The sequence below is a fragment of the Galleria mellonella genome, unplaced genomic scaffold, assembly GCF_026898425.1.
Source record: "Galleria mellonella isolate WM207_F2 unplaced genomic scaffold, CSIRO_AGI_GalMel_v1 utg74, whole genome shotgun sequence".
Taxonomy (NCBI): domain Eukaryota; kingdom Metazoa; phylum Arthropoda; class Insecta; order Lepidoptera; family Pyralidae; genus Galleria; species Galleria mellonella.
Genome location: NW_026442147.1, coordinates 2822321 through 2844955, shown reverse-complemented (window position 1 = coordinate 2844955; position 22635 = coordinate 2822321). Strand labels below are relative to the sequence as shown.

General features: G+C 32.0%; 1 protein-coding gene across 4 annotated transcripts in view; it reads left to right on the top strand.

The window, feature by feature from the left end:
- The window catches only part of LOC113516004 (histone-lysine N-methyltransferase MECOM-like), a 103451-nt gene extending 94191 nt beyond the window's left edge, over nucleotides 1–9260 (top strand). For 3 of the 4 annotated variants that reach the window (XM_052900976.1, XM_052900975.1, XM_052900973.1), the window contains exons 6-8: nucleotides 4018–4174; nucleotides 4708–4878; nucleotides 5187–9260. In XM_052900976.1, the coding sequence (XP_052756936.1) occupies nucleotides 4018–4174; nucleotides 4708–4878; nucleotides 5187–6911 (2053 nt within the window). In that variant the 3' untranslated portion in view covers nucleotides 6912–9260. The remainder of the gene's footprint in view (nucleotides 1–4017; nucleotides 4175–4707; nucleotides 4879–5186) is intronic. The other variant, XM_052900974.1, reaches the window with a different exon arrangement.
- Nucleotides 9261–22635: the final 13375 nt, after the last annotated feature.

The window sequence follows — 22635 nt, the reverse complement described above, 5'->3', positions numbered from 1 at the left end:
CTATTTTTGTATAAACCATTAACAACTGCAGGAGATTTATAGCCTATACTTTTTATAATTTCAGCAATATGTCAAAACTAACCTTTTTTATGACCTCTTGACTAACCTCTTTTATTTCTATAGTGAATAAAACATTTTAAAGTTAAAATTTTGTAATAAAAAAAGGCGTTGTTTCAAATATATACTTTATTATTTTCTCAGTCAGCATATTAATGTGTAATTTCTGCACTTCTTTTATACATTTAATAATGTATTTTTTTTATGTTTTTTTGATGTTTTAATTTTATGACTGCTTCCACAAGCAAATGCACTTTTTGATATAAATACAAATTTAAGAACATTGTTTTAAATATTGGTAATAATTATAACTTATATATTTTAATTATGATCGTTGATCGATCAACCATAAAAATAAAATATTAGTGACATTTTAGTGGCATTTGAAGCTGATAGCTCGTGTGGGTGGAGCTTAATGGATCAGCAGTGGACGAAAGTTGTTCATTGGATGTTATCAATTCGTGAACATGTAGATTATTCTGATTATGGATTGTTGCTTGCTATAAATTGTTATTTAATAAAAAATGTATTTAATTTTTATATAACTTTAAAAACGGGAGGTTTCGACTTTTGTGTATGATATTTTCAATAATTCTCAAATTATGTCCTTTTTATTTTTTTTTTGGAAATCATTAGATATTTTGAAAATTTTACAACGAATCGTTAGTTTTGTTTTTTATCAGTGAATAGTAGAAATAGCACATTAAGCGCCCTAATAGGGTGTTATACTCAACAGAACTTTGGGACTTTAAGATATGATTGTAAAAATATTGAAATATATAAAGAAATCTATATATCAGAAGGAACTACCGATTGTTAAATATCTTCTCAATATCTTACAAAGCTAACAGTTCTACTATTAGATATATCGTGTCATATAAGATATTTCCAATATAGAATAATTAAGCACTCATTACATGATCAGTCATTGCCATCGGTCACGAGCTATGCGGCACGTAATTATGAAATTTATTAATACCTACCTTTAATAATAAAAGAACAAGACGTAACTAATGAAATAGCAATTGAGCGATCATGTCGCGATAAATATACAAGGTGACCACTGACCACTGGCATCGGTAAATTGTAACATTTCATTGTCGAAAAACTGCACAGAGCACTTTCAATTGTATCTATACGTGGATACTGTTACGCAACACGCTATTAAGAGATACACAATCGATCTCTGTTTGAAACGTTTACTTAGATGTTGCTGGGCACTTGTAATAACATGAAAACTCGATTAGAATTCGCCTCGGTGAAGTTAGATTCTATACTGATAACTTCATGGTTCTGTAGTTTTAATGGCAACATAGGGGAAAAATTTACCAATATACATTTCTAGAATGTGGTTTCTTTTCATACTTATGTTATATACGTATCAAGAGATCTAATATACGAGTATAAAAATTAATTTGTCACTATGATTTTTATAAGAATGAGAATGTAGTTAGTAGTAAAACACTATATATAATTGTTTATATTTATTTATAGATAGATAGATGCTCTTTATTGTTTCCTTCAAAAGATTACAATAGTAAAATTATTATCGATACAAATAATTACAAGAAATAATCACAGTGAGAAAACAATGGTCGACCTTATCGCTAAAAGCGATCTTTCAGGCAACCTTTTGTTTTATTTATATATAATTATTTAAAAAAATATTATATATTTAATATAATTTTATACTTATCCCTATATAAAACTTGGAATATTGTTTGTAACTTATTTAATAATATTACAACCTTACCGTACAATAATTTTTTGAATAAATTTTAAGATTATGTTAAGTATGGATTATTTGTTTAAATTATTCAAATGATCTCCAATTAAAAAGAAAAATGATCCAGAAATAAAGTTGTATTAAATTTAAATTTCTTAGTGTATCCATACAATGTATATTTATAGTAAGTTGGTAATTTAGAAACCGAAGAAAGAATATTTACAATTTGAAACTGATCCCTAAAGCCTCAACGGAAGATTAGTCGCGCAGATATATACTATGCTGTTGCGAAGCAGCCTCGGGGCCATGCGTTGTAGTGCGCCTTCATTACGAATACCCAAATAGCTACCTATAGATCGACATGTTTCGATTTCATTTAAAATTGTTATTTAATTGAAGTAATTATATGTACATACATTATATATAGATCTTATTATAGACAACATTACAAGCACTTCTGCAGCTATAGCTAATGTATATATGTAATAGAATAACATACAAAACTTTATAACACTTTATTAGTAATCCTTAACGAAGTTTGGCTACTATAGTAGAAGATATATAAATAACTAATACTTGGTTTGGAAAGATCGATTTTAGCGATAAAGCCTGTCCTTTTTTCTCTGTATCATTTAACTATCTTCAAAGAATTCAAACCAAATTCCATGCAGGAAAAACAGAGATACCCGAATGCCAATTCCTAAACACGTCTTTATTCACTTTCATAACTCTGTAATTTAATTTTAATTTTTCTATTGTCGTATTATATTCTATATCTAGACCATTTACAGGTTCAGATAAATATATATATATATATATATATATATATATATATATATATATATATATATATATATATATATATATATATATATATATATATATATATATATATATATATATATATATATATATATGTATATTTTTCTTTTTAACTGCAAAGAAAGCAAACAAGCATAAAGCCTGTCTGATGGTAAACAGTCACTGCAGCCTATGGACGCCTGCAACAATCTATGTTTCATTAGGCACTTGTGCTTTTTGATTGCGACAAACTAACTCAAACTTTTGATCTAACGAATCTCTTCCCACTTCGATAATATGGAACTGGTACGACTACGCAATGTACGAATGGACAGCATGTAAGCGACGGAACCATTACCACTGGAGATTTTATTCCGAGATTAATTAAAAGATACGGCGACGGGCCTGCCGTCCGCAAGAGTGAAAACGCGTCATCTTAATGACTTGACAATTGCGACGCTATCGAAACATTCATGATCCATTTCAATGTAGAAACTAATCTTTTTCTACGCCTATGAGTAAACTAAGCAATGGAGTGAACTTTTAGAATGTACATTGCAGAATCAGATACGGCAGGTGCAGCGTTAGAGAAATGCCTGAGGCGGTAAGGGTTGCGTGTGGCGGACCAGTTATGCCAAGGAGAGTCACTGAGGCCGTTTTTGCAAATGATTTAAGTGTATATATGTTTTCCATCAAACTGTCGGAACATATCGCTAAGGTTTTCATGACCTTTGATATTTGCGGAAATAATATTAACATGAAGTATAAGTTCATTCACCTAGGTAAATTGCGAGTCTAAAATGATTTTATTGTAAAAATGGTTTCTCACATTGATAGTTTGTGCTAAAACACAACTTTGAATTATGTATAGAGTAAGCCTGTCGGTTCAGTGTGGGCGATCTCGATGCATATAGATGTTACTATTTTGTTTCTCCTGTGGGTTGTTGTCAACCTGGAGGTGTTGGATTCTAGTTCGTTAGCAATATCATCACTTTCTAACCAACAGCGTTATACTAAACTTGATGGAAATGTCACGTTTGCCCACATGGAAACCATTTTGTTCCGTTACCTTTTAGATTATAGGCCATTACATTTTTGGAGAATTTGTTTTTTTTTTTTTAGTGAATGGCTTTCGGATAATTGTTTCCTTATTATATTTTAATATAATACCTAAATATTTTTAATATGACTGTAGATATTTTTCTGAAGATTTTAGAAAAGTAAATAATATATCTATCATGTTAAATTATAGAATATTAACATTAACTTATTATTCGGTAAATCACTTCAAAAGTTCAGAATCTCTTGACGCCACTCTCACACTAGGAATGAACTAATTCTGCTAACTCTTTAGAATACTAATAAGTAAAATCTTCTATATATTTATCGTTAACTTTCAAAATTATAAATCGTGTTATGAATTTATTTTGCAGACTCGATCGCCACCTAGTGCAAGCGCACGCGCAGCCGTCAGCAGCATTCCACTGCGAACTGTGTAACCGCGCGTACAGTTCCCGCGCGTTGCTGCTACGTCACAGAGCACTTGCGCATACTGATATTCGGAAGTACCCTTGCGAGAACTGCCCTAAGGTATATTGTTGGTCACATAATTATAAAATTTTATAATAATCGTCATTAATTAAATGAGTCTCACGACTTTGTCCAACTCAATTAGAACAGCCTATACGTCAATTTAGGTAATAGTCTGTATATGAACCTTTCATTCAAAACTCTACTGCTGTATTTGAGTAATAAACATTTTAACATTCAAATATCTTTATCTGTACTAAACTCATGACTCCTTTCGTACTAATATAGGATAAGAACTAAACTTATCCATCAAATATGTATGCCAAATTTCTCAACAATTGTTTGAGCTGTTAAATCTCCAAAAGGTTGTTTTGAAAAGGACGTAAGAATGTCTATGCATTTTTATGCTGTCGTTAGGTAGATTACAAAAGTACATATTGCACCTATTAAGATGCGAATATACGAACATAAACATCCAAAAAATATGACCCTTCTTTCGTTGGCAGTCAAGCATAGCTCTTGTAAGTCATTAAATTTTAATATTCTTTACTCGAGCTTAATATTTCACCGGCTCCGAAACCTGATTATTTCAGGTATTTACCGATCCTTCCAACCTCCAGCGCCACATCCGCGCGCAGCACGTGGGCGCGCGCAGCCACGCGTGTCCCGAGTGTGGCAAGACCTTCGCCACCTCTTCCGGCCTTAAGCAGCACACACACATACACTCCAGTGTCAAGCCCTTCCAGTGCAAGGTTTGCTTCAAGGTAAGAATTGTTTTGTTATCTAACTTGAATTGTCTAATTACAAGGCAGAGTTAGCTCTCATTCGTCTTCTTATCACTGTTAAAGACTCCAAGGTGTTTTTTATGCATATTGGAATGGTAAATAAAGTAACGAATTGTCTGATAGTCAATTTTTGAACAATGGACTTTTGAGTCAATAGGTTTCAGAGTGTAATCGACAGCGCATTTATTGTTCTACAAATGATAAATAATGTCATAGATCCTAACATCAAAAAATGAAAGAATTATAAAATCAAAATAAATATAAGATATACTTTTTTCTATTTTCAGGCCTACACCCAGTTCTCGAATCTGTGCCGTCATAAACGCATGCATGTTGCATGTAGAGCTTTAGTGGAATGCGGAAAATGTGGCCAGTCATTCACTTCGTACGCATCTCTGACTAAACATAAAAGATTTTGTGATACAGCTGCTGCAGCTACTGTAAATCTTCGAGGCCAAATGCCACAAGGACTACCACAAATACCACCTCTACCAACACTCGGAATGAATACCACAAACAATCCAAATCCTTTGAGTTATCCGCTCTATAGAGGATTAACTTTACCTCTTCCTTATAACAAATTACCCCATTACAGCGCTGGACTGCTGTCAGCTGCTGCAGCTGCTTATCAGCCAGATTTTTTAAATCCCTTGCTGTTTAACGTCCAAGGTGTGAGATTAGCTATGGAACATGATATGGCTTTATCAAATTCTAATATGGTTTCTAAACAACAAGAAGGACGAATGTCTGTTAAAAGCATTGACAGTTCTACGTCTCTAGATGATTCTAAGAAAAGCAAAGAATTGGAATTCGATAACAATAGAAGAAGTAATGAAAATGATAGAATGACTCCAAGCAAAACACTTAATCTATATTCGAAGCAGTCTTCACCTTCAGTAGAAGATGTAACTCAGCAACGTCCATCGCCTATTATGCCAATATCGACACCAATAGTTCCATTTAATTTCTCAAGAGATGAGCTTAAACGTAAATCACCGTTCAATTTCTCATTAAAACTTAATAATAATGACATAAAAGGGCATAAGTCAGTATCTCCATCACCCAAAGATTTATCAAAAAGTGTAGCTAGTGACGATAAAAACTCAGAGTATTCTGACGCAGAGGAAGATACCAGAAAAGATCAAGGTGATCAGCCTCTTGATTTATCGGTGTCACGAAAGCAAACCGACAAAGATTTCGAAGTAGATAATGACGATCGTTCCTTTCGAAATTCATCAGTAAAGTCTTATTCACCACCCGAAAGTCCCGTCGAAAGAAATAAGACCCCAGAAAATGACACAACTGATGTGGATGTAGAAGGAGTCGAGCCTAAGCGAGAAGACTCTCCCGCTATGGTCTCGCAATCGCTCGCCTTCCCATTACCCGTGTACCCGAATCATTATCCTTCGAGGTTCTACTTTAATTCTCCCGACTCACTCTTGAATTCGTCTCACTCGCCCTACGTACCGAGTCCGTTTAATTTTTTATCCCCACTTCTCGGCACTGATGGCCCTCAGCGGCCGCCTCGGCCTCCTAGTGCCTATTCTAGCGGCAAGCTGCGGGATAGATACGCTTGCAAATTCTGCGGAAAAGTATTTCCACGTAGCGCCAATCTCACCCGTCATCTTCGTACACACACAGGAGAGCAGCCGTATAAGTGTAAGTACTGTGAGCGTTCATTTTCGATCTCATCTAATTTGCAGCGACACGTTCGGAATATCCATAACAAAGAGAGACCATTCAAATGTCCGTTATGCGATAGGTGTTTTGGACAACAGACCAATCTCGATAGACACCTAAAGAAGCACGAGGCGGAAGGCGGAGATTCTCCCAGCTCAGCGGATACGGAGCGTGAAGATGCATACTTCGACGATATTAGGTCATTTATGGGCAAGGTTACGTGCGAATCTGGCAGCACTCCACCTGCCACCTCACCGCACCCTCCACATCCGTTACCACCACACGCTCCGCATCCCTCAGCACTGCCTCACCTCGCTGCTATCTCCACATAGCCGCCGACCTATCCGCTGCCGCCTCTACCGCCTCCACCGCCGCTCTGGCCGCAGCCTTTTGAATAGCATCTATCCAGCAGCGTTTTGGGTATTTCATCTTGAAATGCTTTTTCGGCGGAAATACGTCCATAGTATTTATTAAATGTTCACAATTAAGTGACTATGAATGTTTATATTTGTGCTGCGACTGAGATCATAACATGTAAAATTGTTAAATAATTGTACAAGATGTCCCGGACGTCATCGAATCTCGATTGACGGCCGAGTACGTACACTTACGTGTCTCTATGATTCGTATCGAGAGCAATATTATAGGGTTAAGTTAGGACGTGCACACACGGGCGACCTTAATCTTTGAATTAAGTTTAACTGGTTGTTTTTACTAAATTTCGTTGACTGTTATAACTGAATGGTTGTATGTTCCGACATTGGTTATGTATACACTCCATTAATTTTCTTATTAAACACTATGTACGCTGGAAAAATTAAATAAATAATTAACACATTTGTTGTACATTAAATATGTAATTTAATATTTACGAATCGCCCCGTAAGAAAATATAATATAGTGGCTACATAAGTGACAATTAACATTAAAAATTTTTGAAATTCACTACAGATTAAGACTATAAATGTGTACGTGCATATTACAATCGCATGACAAATCACTTGATAAAGGAAATAATTTTAGGTCTGTCATAAACTATGTAGGTTATCTAATTAATGAAATGTTATTATAATTAAAATTATATATAATATTTGTTCCTAGTTTAATTATAAGATTGTGCCCTCGATAGTTGTAAATAATATTATCTTTCCATTTATTATAAGGTTGTTATGTACTATAAATGTAAGTGTACTTGTAAGAACATTTGCTTGTTAACTTGTAAACATAACCCAACTTTTTATTATTCTTTATAAAAGATATTTATTTATGTGTGAATGGATATTAAAACTATTTTCTTTAATCAAAAATAAACCAAAGTTTTCTTTATGATTTTTATTTTAATAAACAAAATTAATACGAAATTCCAGTGATAATTTTCTCCATATTAGTTATATTGAAATTGGAATTATTGTTTCTTACTTTTATCTTTTTTTTTTTGACTTAGCACAAGTTTAGGAAAATATATTGTTTGTTTTAAAAGTAGTTATTGTACATAAAATTTCATACGAAAATCATATCAGAATCAAGGCTCAAAGTATTTTAGAGTCATTATCATTAACAATAATTTAGGATATTATCGATAAGTCGATTCCGCAAATTTTCTGTTTTCAAAAACCTTTACTGAAAACGCTCACTCATAAAAAATACAGGTTTCCTGTAATGTATTTACAGAAGTAATGAATCAGTTTAGGTTATTTTTGTTTCATTGGCAATCAAAAAAATAAAACATTAATGAAAAAAGCAATTTAATTGATATGCTGAGATTTACACAGATAATTATTATTTGGTTAATTACAAGGCCTTTCTAAAACAACATTTATTATTTATTGAAAAGAAAAAAAAAGGCTTTTATTTTATTGAGTAAGTAAATATTCAATATTTACGACATCTAATAAAATTGTATAATTCTTAGATATATGAATGTATCATAGAATAATGGGACTTAAACAGTAATGATGTTCTTTATAAAAATTGTAATATATTTGAGAATAAATGCAATATGTACTTCTGAAATTGAAATTGCTGTATTGTCGGAAATGAAATATGTACTTTGAAGTTTATTTCAACTTCAAAACGATCATTTCCGGCAAAACGGAACTTAATTATAAGTAATGTGTTGTACAGTGGCGCTCTCCAATATTTTGTAAATTATATTTAATTGAAAGCATACTGCAGAACTTTTATAGTGTTTCTTTTAAACGGATATATATTTATTTATATATATTTAAAATTGGTTATATACTATTATAATACATGAGACTATTATAATATATAATACATGATTAAAATAGTGTTGCTTACTGTTTTTTTTTTTAAACAGGTATAGACTGTGTGATTTGTTTTTCCTTAACTTTAGTTTGAATATAATATAAATTATAGCTCCTATTTTTTTGTTTATTATATTCAGTTACTAGTTCAATATGTGTATATGCACAAAATAAAAAAAAAAATATGAGTTTAAAATCTGGAGGCGTCTCTGTGCGGTACATTACATTTACGCTGTTAATAGGTAAATATCTTGACAATTGCCTATCTGTATGATCATATCACATGGCACTAGTTATAATTTTAAGAATATTAGCGTCACAGCGCGTTTATTGTACACTTGTACCTAATTTAATATCGGTTCGATTGCAAAATATCGATATTGTAACGCATTGAAAATAAAACAGTACAATTTATCTATTTTCTTATTTTTTAAATACCACACGATATTGCATTGAGTTTAATAAAACCATGAATACTTTTAATATTAACAAAATTTTCCAGAAGATATAGAAATCCATCAATATCCTAAATTTATTTCGAATATGACGAAAATATAATTAAAGATAGTTTTCCATAAGAAAAAAACTGACTTCAATTGTGACAAAACTAGTTAATTATTTTGATTTATAATCTAAACCGATTTTGATAAGTTTTCTATGGAACCAATATGTAAGTACGAGGTCTGTCCGGAAAGTTCGTATAAAAGTGTTCTGGAATGCGAGAAAGAGGAGTGGGGAGGCCAGGTAAGCGCAGGACCCCTTCCTTATGTCCCTAACAATGCTTCAGTTCTGGTCTGACCGCCGTGCGGTGCGAACTGGCTTGTCACGCCATCTGTGAAGTTACCTCTTAACGAAACCCCGTCGGCATGGAGCCCGCTTCCGTTGAAGAGCAGCGCGTCGTAATCAAGTTTCTCTCGAAACTCGGCAAGAATATTTTTGCCGATCTAATTCGATAAGACATCCGGGGAACCACGAACAAAAAAATCAAGAAAATAAATGTCAAGACAATGTTGATTGTTTTTTTCGATGTTCGGGGGATTGTCCATCAAGAATTCGTCCCTCCAGGCCAGACAGTTGATGGAAAATTCTACGTCGATGTGCTCAGACGCCTCAAAGCTCGTGTGGCACGAGTTCGTCCAGAATTGGCGCGAGAGGGGCGTTGGATTCTTCACCACGACAATGCCCCTGCCCACACCTCTCTTGTTGTCCGTGAGTTTTTGAGTAAAAATTCCATTACGGTGACCGAACACCCCCCTATTCGCCGGATTTGGCCCCGTGTGACTTCTTCTTGTTCCCAACTTCTTCTTGTTCCCAAACCAAATTGGTACTTCGGGGGCGGCATTTGGGGGACATAAATGAGATAAAAAAAATTGCTACGACGGGGCAGCTGAGAAACCTACAACCAGAGGACTTTCAAGGAGCCTTCTTGGAAACGGCGTTGGCACAAGTGCATTATGTCACAGGGGGAGTACTTTGAAGGGGATAAAATTGATTTACCTGAATAATTGTAAAATAAAATTTTTAAAAAACTTTTATACGTAACAAACCTCGTATATCTTTTCAGATAAATGAGATTTCTCCAAATCGAATAAAAATTTAGAACTGACGGAGTTATGAAGTGACAAACATAAAAAGAAAAATACAATCGAATTGAGAATTTCCTTCTTTTTAAAGTCGGATCGAAAACTAAAATGATAGATTCTACTTTCTATTTTAAAATTATTTTAATATAAAAAAGTGTTTCTCTATGTAATATAGAGCAGGAGGATATGTATAATATTGTCTTCTAAAGTTATATATAATTATTAAAAGGACATTTCTGTAAATATTTTATAAAAGTTACGAGGCATTGGTTGTTATCATCGTTATGTGACTTCTGACTGAATGTAGTTACCTACATAATATCGTCACCATATTTCTTAATTAGTAGATTACGTATGGTTACTGTCAATTAGTTTAGTGTCAAACTAATTCGCTTGACAGTTTCCGGCATGGCTAACGATATTAGTGACAGTGTGTGATCGATGACTTTAACTGCTATCTAAAAGATGTAACCTCTGTACATCTTGTGGATAGGCATGTTCTCCATATATAGTCACCTATCTACGATATTATGTATTCTACATTTTCTTGGCCCACTGATCACCTCGTGTAACGGCCAACGAGCAGAAATGAGTATATGTTTCACATTATTTAATATTCAGTTGCCATTTGTGTCCATTTACATTATGGAATAACTCATTACTAATTAATTAAAGCATCAATAATTCAAGGAAATTAAAAAATAATAAATTAGACGACATATATCTTCTTATTTGGTGTGTCGATGTAGGTTTACCATAGTGGTTTACTGCACTATTATGTACATACATATACGATTATTATGTAAGTAATAAAAGCCGTAAAATAAGTAAAAAAGTTTAAATTGTATAAGGTTGATAACATATGTCAATATTCTTTTATAACACGGGGCAAACGAGCATACGGTTCACCTGATGGTAAGTGACTACTGCCGCCCGTGAGCACGCGCAACACCAAAGACACTACAGATGTGCTGCCGTCTTTTTATAAAAAAAATATGCTTTTTTATTGAAGGTTATGCATGGGACATTTTGGAGATTTTTACTGGCTATATCGCATATTCGAAATCGATGAGAATTTATCTATAAGAATTTAAGTAACCGTATAGTCCAGAGATTCTAAGAGATAGCTATAGCCAGGAGAATTAAGAGAGCCGATGACTGTTGGGGAAGAAAAGTTCCTGAGTAACGACCCCGTGTAGCCAAGTGTAGTGTGGGCCAAGTATAGGGAGGGAGTGTAATATAGAAGGAGACCTATGTTCTATAGTGGATTATGAATAGGTAGTAATAATGATGATGATGCTTATTACAAATTTATTTTATTTACATTTATTCTCCTATACACGTATTATGAATATACCAAAATTAAATTTTTGAAAATTTGATTGCCTCTGAGATCCTTAAGAATCCATATCTTCTCCATAAATAACAAACAAATGAATCATATATTTCATATTTATAATATTACTAAGGACGCAATTTTTATATTGTTTTTGTATTCGTAGTCTCTCAAGCCACTGTTAGTAAAATACCTGTCTCAATCAAACTCTTTCCATTTCTCTCGGTCTGTCTTTAAGATTATCCAGCCCTTGGATAATCTTAAAGATATGGATTCTTAAGGATCTCAGAGGCAATCAAATTTTCAAAAATTTAATTTTGGTATATTCATAATACGTGTATAGGAGAATGACATAAGATACTTTTTTTTATCAGTCGAAGGTAAAAGGCGTAGATAAAAACTAGTATAAAAGCTTACACATTACATTATTGCGCAATATTATAATTGTAAATTGTAATTTTTTGTGCAAAATATAAAATATTCCATTCCGTACAAAGTAATTGGTCTTCCACGAAATGGGTTTGCTGTCAAAAACCAGAGCATTGGGTCGGAGATAAAAGGTCAAATTCAAGAGCAAGATTTTAAACTATTATATAAGAGATATAACTCGGCGAACGACGTTATCAGTGAAAGCAAGGACGCAACAAGGACGCGGTTAGGGTAATTACACTTATTATCGGCCGCTCGCCTGCGCCCGCGATTCTTTGTACCTATTATTTAATAGTGGGCGATTGAGTTCGAACTACCACTACGATACGCCTCATTGTCTGTTTTAATGTAATATATTTTGAATCTATTTTGTATTAACTGATTTTTAAGATTAAGAAATTACAGTATTTGATTAACTTTGTCACACACAAAGTACTAGGTATCTTAAATTAATTCTTATTAATTTTATACGTTATGTACTTATTTCGAAAAAATTAAATATGTTCTATGTAGGCCTTTGCTGTGTGCTCCCGCCATAGAATGGGCCACCCCTTTCTTTCCCGTGGGTGTCATAAAGGCGACTAAGTGAACTTAATGATTAAGGGATGGGCAAAAGCGTCTCTCTAAAAACATCGCCAAAAACCTATCTGCGGTCGTCGATTCGCTTGCCAAACATGGCAATTACTGGCAACTACTCCCTCTCCTAATGTCAATGTCCAGCAGTGGACACTTAACGACTGATATGATGATGATATATGTCATTTTTTTAATATTAAATTACTCCCTTACTTAGATAAAAGGCCTCAAGAAGCCCATATAATATAATAAAAGTAAGTATTACCAGCAATATATTATTACGCCTACACGGATTTCCATGTAAGCTTACTCTAAACTAAGCTGACACCCCGACCATTGTGTGTCTTTTCTGGACACAAAGTGGCTGCGATGCCGGTTGGGTATCTCGCTAGAAATGTCTTATTAGTTGCCCTTTGAGAATAGAATGAGATATGGCCTCGCGGCTCTTAATTTTCTCATATATAACGTATAAAATTATATTTAAGGAGAAGAATGTTGCTTATATCTAAAAAGCTAAAAATGTTGTTATAATAAAATTTAATTTTTAAAGTCAATTTTAAATAAATTAAAGTGATGCTCCGTAAAAACAGCAATCTCAATAATAAATTTATAGTAATTGTTATATAAATATGGAAGTATATGGTTATACACTTGCAAATTGATTAATCAAAATAAGTGTGGAAATTTCATAAATTGTAAATCTTTCTTTTTTTTAAATCGGATGATAATTCATATAATTATGTTTAAAATGACGTCAACAATCTCCTAATAGACACAGGGAAAACTTAATTTTTTGTAATATAAATATCTATCTTTGCAATATATTTATATTTTATATAATTTGTTACTACTAGTATTACTATTATCCGTAGTAGAGTGTCACCCTCTGGTGTCAAGTGTGGCTTATTGAATAATGGCTTTATATGCCCTCCAAAGCAATAATTATTTTAAATGACCTAAATGTGAATTTGAAAATCAGAGGTCTAGACTGATGTTTGATCTTGGAATTTCTAGACGGCAATCGAACGTTCTCAAAGTTCAAGTGATATTTTACTAGCTATATCTCGCGGTTTCGCTCACACAAATCAGTATATAAAGTATCTTATATGATAAGTTAGAAATTTCATTCAAGTCTATTCGGTAGTTTTTGTATGAATGAATCTATCCATCAACCCTTTCATCCATGATCACAAAATTTCGCATTTATAATATTAATAGGATAATAGGATTTAGTTATGCGTTACGCAGGGAAGATAGTCGATTCACCGGCCAATATCGTTAGGGGTTTATTTAGTTCACGTTAATACAAATTTATTTAACGTTTGCTAAATTTAAATATAATGCATTTTATATATTTAAATGGTCTGTAATATTATTCGTTCATTACTCCGTTACTCGTATTATTATGCAGAGCCGCGACAGTTCTGCAAGCAAGCTTGTACAATTAAAGACGGTATCACTATATTATATTTTCTTTAAGCATTTTTTCGTTCAAGTATTGGTCATTAGTGCAGCTATAAATCTCTTTTCTGTCCGTCCGTCGTCGTTAAGAACTTCATTAACTTTTTGCTGACATGCAGTTTTTTTTCACTGATAGCACACGAATAAAATCTCAAAATATTTTAATATAACGATAGTGATGGGACATAACGTCATATTTTTTTTGAATAAATATATATTTAGATTGGTAATAAATTTTTTTAACATCCATTATATTAATTTGACGCCGTAACCACTACTTAGTACGTAAGAATTTTCGATCTTCTGTATTACTTTTCTGTAAATATAATACGATATCCTTCCTAATTTTGAACTGATTTTGATAATACTTTTTTTAATAATAATATATTTAGGGTTTACTCCTCTATTGATTCCAAATTAAATTTGTCACGCCAATATTGCTGTATTTTAGTTTAAAACAAAATTCTATTTGTATTTTTCGAGATAAATAGTTTTTGTAACTGTAATAAGATTAACAACATCTAAATAGAACAGTACAATTATAAAAACGTAATTTAAAAGAGTTTAACGACTTAAAAGAGATTCTAGTCTATTTAAATAAAGGTGATTTATACTTTACTAATTGTACTCAGCGGCTTTGGTCACATGAATCAGTATACAAAATATCTTATGTTTTTGGGATATAATATATTAGTGTACCAAATTTAATTAAATCCATTCTGTAGTTTCCTCGCAAAGTTTCGAGATTATAATAAGCAGGATTTCCTATTTAAAAAATTGTGTTTAATTTTTTAAATGTTATAAATCCGATGAAACATAGAACATGATTATGGATTGTAAACATGACACGTTTCTGTGTAAGCACTAAAGTTGTTTCCAGGATAATATCTAGTTCTAACTTGTAATACCGTACAATCAATCAGTTACTGATTTATTTAATACAAAAGCCCCCGCCCACGTTCTGATAAATCAGAAATTATAATTTTACGGACCACATCCGTTTTAATTACTGACCAATGATCGTGTGACGTGCGCGTATCACATTGCGGATACCGGAATATTTACGTATTATACCTATATATACTATACGACGGATTTAAAATTATGATGTTGTCATATTGTATTGATTTATCATTGTACTATGCCGTACATACAACGTTGAAGGTGGAAAAATATTATGAGTTATATGTATTTTACACTCACTTATTTGCTTATTACATTTAAGGGCTAAGATTAAAACAGGTTATATTATATCTACTATACCTAGATGATGTTATTTCTTTTCTTTTTTGGGGATTTTGTTTTTGTCTACCATTTTTAGATTCCGTATCTTAGAGGGAAAAATGGAACCCTTATAGGAATACTTATTTGCCCGTCGGTCTGATCGTCTGTCCAAACCTTTTTTCCCAGGAAATCGTAGAGGTATTAAGTTGAAATTAATATCAACTGCTGAAGGCTAGAATCCCTTAAAGCTGTGAAAAAAATCTAATTTCTAGAAATTGACCTAGGTCAATGCAATCAAAAGATACGGTGTTTTATAGCGTATATTTTGACATTTACAATAGAATCAAACTCTATAAGGTACTTCGTATTGAACTAGATTTACGAAATTTAGCAAGAAGCAATATCGTATACTCGTAGTACAAATAAAGAGAAAAATACGAAAACCATAAGTTTGTAGTTACATCACAATTTTTTTTTATTTATAATTTGTATCGAACCTTCGGTATGCGAATCTGATTCATATTTGGCTGATTTTTATATATAAAATATATCTAATGAGAGATTTGGTATGATTCTTATAGCCGAGAGACACAATTATGGTATGAAGCCTATGTCATTATCTCGCTTCAAGCTATGATCTTATAACTTCCGAATGACTTCCTGTAGTCGCTTGCACGGAGTTTATTGTTTCTCACCTCCATAGGAATTCATTGTAGTAGTCTTTTATTAGCGAATGTTTATGAATAAGTCGTAATTCTAATTATAAAAATAGTGTCATAATAATTAATATATTTATTATAAATGTTGTAGTAACAATAAATAAAGTACGCCCGCTAAATTTTGTGTATGTATTTAATTTTAAGATTAATAAGTTTTTATTTGTCTATTTTTTTTTTCTTTTTAAGTATATACATCTACAGATACTATATATTGTTCTATAGTCACATGTCAATAGAATATTTTTATATTTTTTGTTATTTAACAAAACAAAGGTAAATGTTGCCAATAATAAATTTGTATTTTTTTATTAAATTATATTATTCAACATTTCTTTTGTTCTTCGGTAAGTCAGTAGCAGCAATCAATATTTACATAATGTATGCATTAATACGAGTATAATGGTATTACCACACCAAGCGGGCGTTAATCGACTAATTAGTATTCTTCCTTAAGTGTTATGAAAAAAAAAACATACACGTAGCATACTTGATTAAGTACCTTTGACAGTTCAGTGATGGATCGTGCACGAGAGATTATCTCATTAAAGAAGGGCCCGTCCAGATTTCGCTGACTTAAAAATGTTTTCAAAATGTATTTCTCATATGTGAATTGGATATACGGTTTAGGAATTAGGTTGTCTTAAAAGCTTACTATTTTATTTCTACGTATTTGTGGTTAATAAGTTGTGTATTTCTTATTTGAATAGGTAACAATATAATAAAATTGAAACCATACCATACGAGTATTTGTACATTGAAGATATATAAGAAAAATTATATAATAAGTCTTATAAAAATAATTTTCAGAAATTTTGTATGTCTGTTTGCCTGTCTGTTTCATTGACTGTCTGTTTGTTTATTCCGATTAATATCTATCTATCTTTATACGGCATCTAGAAGTGTAGTCTATTCCATAGTACTGAATACGACAAGTTGATTTATTCTGTAAGCTCCGTCAAAAACAAAGAGCTAAATAATCGTGATCAAATTATTATTGAATAGTGATCTATTTTTATTTTAAAACCAACTGAAAGTTTCATATTTTATACATATTTTTATTATATATTCAATTCACTTTTCATATTACTTTTCTGTAGGGTTTTTTCTGTATACGTGATCTAATAATAAGATTTACTAAATTGCATATTTAAAAAAATAAGTTTTAAAAATCGGTAAAAACTCTTTTATGTATTTACAAATGAAAGAATTTATATTCTTTTATTATATTTTTTATCTGATTTACGAAAGACGTGAGAGAGGTATAATATATTAATTGCCATTATAGAGAAATTTAATCAGTTTATGAGAATTCATTTTTAAAATAAATAAGAATGTTTTATTTTTGTGTTGCATCTTATATACGTGCTACTTACTGAATTGGAAATATAAGCGTTTTTTGCAATGTGTAAGCATCAGACATGTCTAAGCATTAGAACTACATACTTCCAATCAACTAAACACTTAGCTTATGTGGTATTCATATTAATAGATATGTGTGTGTGTGTGTGTAACATCATAAGAGAGGCAACAGACACCTTTCAAGGACACGACCTTCAGTAATGAAGAGGACGAAGAGAGAGAGAGAGAGAAAGAGAGAGAGAGAGAGAGTGTTTTTTTTATGAAATTTGAAATGGAATGGCAAACCAGCTGACTACCCTTCTGATACCAAGTGATAACCGTCGCTTATAGACATGAATAGCTCATGGATACTTCATAAGTATATTTTACGGTTACTAAATAATACAATAATAAAATAATGTTACTAAAACGTTGTCGCAACGATAATAGGCCAGTGATTTAAGATATTTGGTTACTTAAGGTCGATTAAAGCTAATGGAACAATGTTCTATTGTACGTAGGTACAGCTTAGGTACATTACTATTGAAATAAATGGAAATCTTTACATAGAATGTGCAGCATACTACTACAACTCTGGAATACGAACATCTAATTGTACTATCTTTAGCCTTTCTAGTGATGTACCCATTATATAGAATAGAAAGTATAGATATCATCTTTAAATAGTCATGTTTATATACTGTTTTAAATGTTTACTTTTTAAATAAATAATTACAATCACACGTTCGGTACTTTATTATCTGTGAAGAAAATCACAAGAAGCTTATCAGTTACTTTTTTAAATAAGTTTTTTTTTTACAACACAGGGGGCAAACAAGCGGCTCACCTGATGGTAAGTGATTACCGCCGCCCATGATCACCCACAACACCAGCGGCATTGCAGGTGTGCTGCCGGCCTTTTAAAAAGGAATATACTCTTTTCTTGAAGATAATATTGGTTTCATAACAATGACTAGTTTTATCATTTAAGTAAAGTAGAATTTTAGAATCATTTATAAAAAAGAGTCAATTATAATATTAATTATATTAATTGCATTTTCCCAAAGTGAGTATTAATTTATAAACAGGAAATTAATTTCCATAACTATAAGATTAATATTTTTTGTAATGGCATAATCTCGGTACATATTTCGTTAATAAATTGTGATATAACAATATGGTATAGTTGTAATCAACTTGCGGAAGTGTCGTCAATCGATACTGTATCGATATCGGTCTGCGCACGCACATCACTGGCTGGGCGCGGCGCGCGACGGTGTCGCAAGGCGCAACCCCGGCACGCGAGCTCGTGTGTTCCGTGGAAATTCTGGTTACTGTCGTTGAATACGATGTTATATTTAATAGAAATTTGCTAGATATGTTTAACTCTAGTGATTTGTGCGATTGTAGATTAACGGCACACGGGTATGCAATTCTGGCTTCCAGAGCCACTGTAGTTTCTAACTAGTATCTCCTCCGTGGCTGCAGTGTCCTCCTTTCCCTTTTCCCTTTTTCTCCATAAATCTTTCAATCCTTTTTTACCAACTTCCTTTATTCATTCCCCACGTCCTTTTCTTTTTTCTTAATCCTCCTCCATACAGTACATACCTACCGTAGTACCAATAAACGCATTCCCAAGGCATTGCATGCATTCCCAAATTGACGTCAGACAGGCGGCCGCGGTAGTAAAACAAAAAGACAAATATTTGAGTGATATGGGCAATAACTTATTACGTCGACCCCAAACTGAGATAAAGACAAGAAGGTGACGATTTGATAGAGAAATGAATAATACGTGTACGTACGTAAGAAATAAATACGTATGTCTTTATATCTGCCGTATTGCATTCTAATATGTTTTGCAAAATGTTGGCATTTCAAGTGTTATATTAACTTATTTTAAGACGGAAACATCTAGTTTTCCCACGAAGATAATAAAAAGCGTGTTAACGGTGGCGAATTTTCTATTATTGAAAATCATATTATACAAGAAATTTATAATAAAATATACTACATTTTTTAATAGTGATATCGTATAGTATCGAATGCGGTTACAGTAGTTGAAATGATTAGAACTGACCTAATCTCCACAAGCCGCATGACGTGTCGCCCGCTTACGATCTTATTTGTTGCCACGGGTCGGTTACTATTGTTGTATACTTTAGTGCGCGCGTATAGGATTTGTTGTAAATATTTCTTGGAGAGACATGATTCTAAATTTAAATATTTTTATAAATATTGTAACTGTCAGCTGATATGTAATTGTGTTTCGAAAAATGTTGGCAACCCCATTTAAAGGTTGTATGTTGACCATTGAAACAATAAGTACCTGCTCTATTACTTTGATTTGCCTTTGTAAGTATTATTAAGATAAAAATTGAGTCACAGGACCTCGGCTCATAAGTCCTTTGCGAAGGTGAAGTGCGAGCGATTACATCGATTTAAGTAAGATGTCGTAACTGGATCATAAAAAAACAATTAATACATTTCCGTTTCCAAATGTATTTTATAATGAGTCATTTTATTAATTTTTTAAGGTTTTAATTTTTTATATATATATTTTTATTTAGGTATTTGATTTATTTTAAGGGTTGCCAGATACGAATTTTGATATTTACCCATATATCACTTTTACTCCACATTGATCATTTTACTCCAATTGTCGTCGTTTTTACCTAATCAAAAACTAAAGTCGATTTTCACTACGTTTTATTATGCTATCATTGTGCGAATGACAAAAAATATCCTCCCTACGCGTGATTTCTTTAACTTATGTTGTTACCTTCATTGATATATTCTAAAATTTATATTACAGTATATATGGAAACATCGGGAAAAAAAAACAAAAATTAGAAATCGCATCTGGTAACGCAAATACTTGAAAACCTCGTATCTGGTATTTAATTTATTGTTTAAATTCCTGAACACAAATAATATACGTAATACCCAATCTGTCAACGCTGTTTATATTACAGGATTATACAATATATAACAACTTTTACAACTCATTAATAATGTAAACACGTCGTATGTGTTGACATGATTTCACGTAAAAAAATATTATTTAAATTCAAATGGGGTTAATCTTAATAATAGACTCGAAATTAAAAACAAATAATGAATTATAATTGACTGCTTTCATCAAGTAAAAGCTGTTACTTTTTAATCCAGTAAAAATGATACGAATACGTTTAAGGCTATCTGTGAAAGCAATAACTGGTACAGCCTACAAAGATTATAAATTTAATATAAATATTTATCAGGAACTTAAATATTCATAAAAAGCATGGAGATTAATTATAGGGAGTGTTTCTTTAATTACAAAGAATTTTATTTATATAAACGCACACGTACACCATTATGTATAATTATTTCTTTTATACAACTTAGAATAGCAAACAAGCTGACGGCCCACTTAATGGAAAGTGGTAACCGTCGCTTATAGACATGAACAGTACCATGGACATAACAGAGTATACTCTTTCAGAGGACTCAGATGTTATTCTTCTGTACCCTGTAAATTCACGCCATATCCCATCCTTCAAACCGAAACACAAGCATGCAGACACAACTGCTTCACGGTTAAAACACGAATGGAACAGAGGTACCCAAGCAAACAACTAAAAAAAATCTAAATAAATCCACAATTGATAGAGACATCTCGTAAAAGACATAAAAATCTAATGGAATGAAGTATCAACTCATTTTTTAAGTCAGTTAAAAATAAGAGCAAATATCGTATGTGTGCTTCAAAACGTTATGGCCCCAATTAGTGAAGTTAAATGTTTAATTGCTATCATATTAGAAGCTATATTCGCACTTTTTAATCAGTTAAATCTTCTTTATAAGGCAATGACACGATGCAATTAAGTACCCAGATGTAAAAAATGCCCGTTTTAATTCGATGTCACTCGACTTTTTATACAGATTCCCTCTCCGGCCTACGTATTCCGCGAAATTGGTTTCACCATCTTATACGATTATATTAGAAAAAAAACACTACAAATAATAATATTTCTTATTTATTTATACTTTATTGAATACACTAGTAATACATATAAATATGACAGAGATAAGCAAGAGCGAGCTTAACTCTAAAAGAGTTCTTTTCTAGTTAACCCAAAATGGAAAGGAACATCAATGTCAGTGAGTAGAGTGGTGTATACAATATTATAATAATTCTTTGATTTTTTTTTTTACTTTGTTTAATATTTATATTGTTTTAAATATGTTTTAAATATTTAATACGAACTATTGAAAATAATATTTTTTTTAATGGATATGATATGAACTATTGTTGGGGCACCAGTAGGGATGATACTTTAACTCAGCATGATAGTTTCTAACACAGGGTGACTGGTTAAACGATAGGGCTTGATATTAACAAATGTAAAGATAGACAAATAGACTTTGTGAAAAAAAAAATTGGCATAAGTATAAAAGTGAGTTTGGGTAGGTATGTTGGCAGATAGAGATCAGTAGAAGAAGAATTTATCGAGTTGGATGCAAATAATGGGAAAGGGTAAGACAATGATAATTACATCATGTCACTGTTTAATCAGTAATATTAACCGTACTATCTAATACATAAAGATATATGTACATTATTACATAAAAGCTGGAATACAACTATACTTCGACTATCTATCTATACGATAATAAATCTATAGAGAGGTCATTCTGTAATATATTTCCAAAATAACAGTCACTATTTAATAAGAGAGAGGAGACCTAATACATGTGTTTGTATACAATAAGTATATTTGTTGACAATAAATGTGTCTGTTACATCAAACCACTGAACCGTGAGGAAGGACATAGGCTACTTATTTTACGAAAAACGACGGAAACGCGGACGAAGTCGCGGGCAACAGCTAGTATAATAATAAATAATTAATTAATAATCAAAACATTTGTATTGTGTTTCATTGGCTTTATCAAAATGTGTTTATTATTTATACATGCAAACAGTTTTGAAACGTTCATAAATGTGCTTACTATTAAATATATTATAAGGAATTAGAATCTATGAAAATATATAAGATGTTATATCTAATAATTCTTGTGATTCATATTGTCTATACAATTTTAGATGGAACGAGGAACAACCATTAAATAAGTAG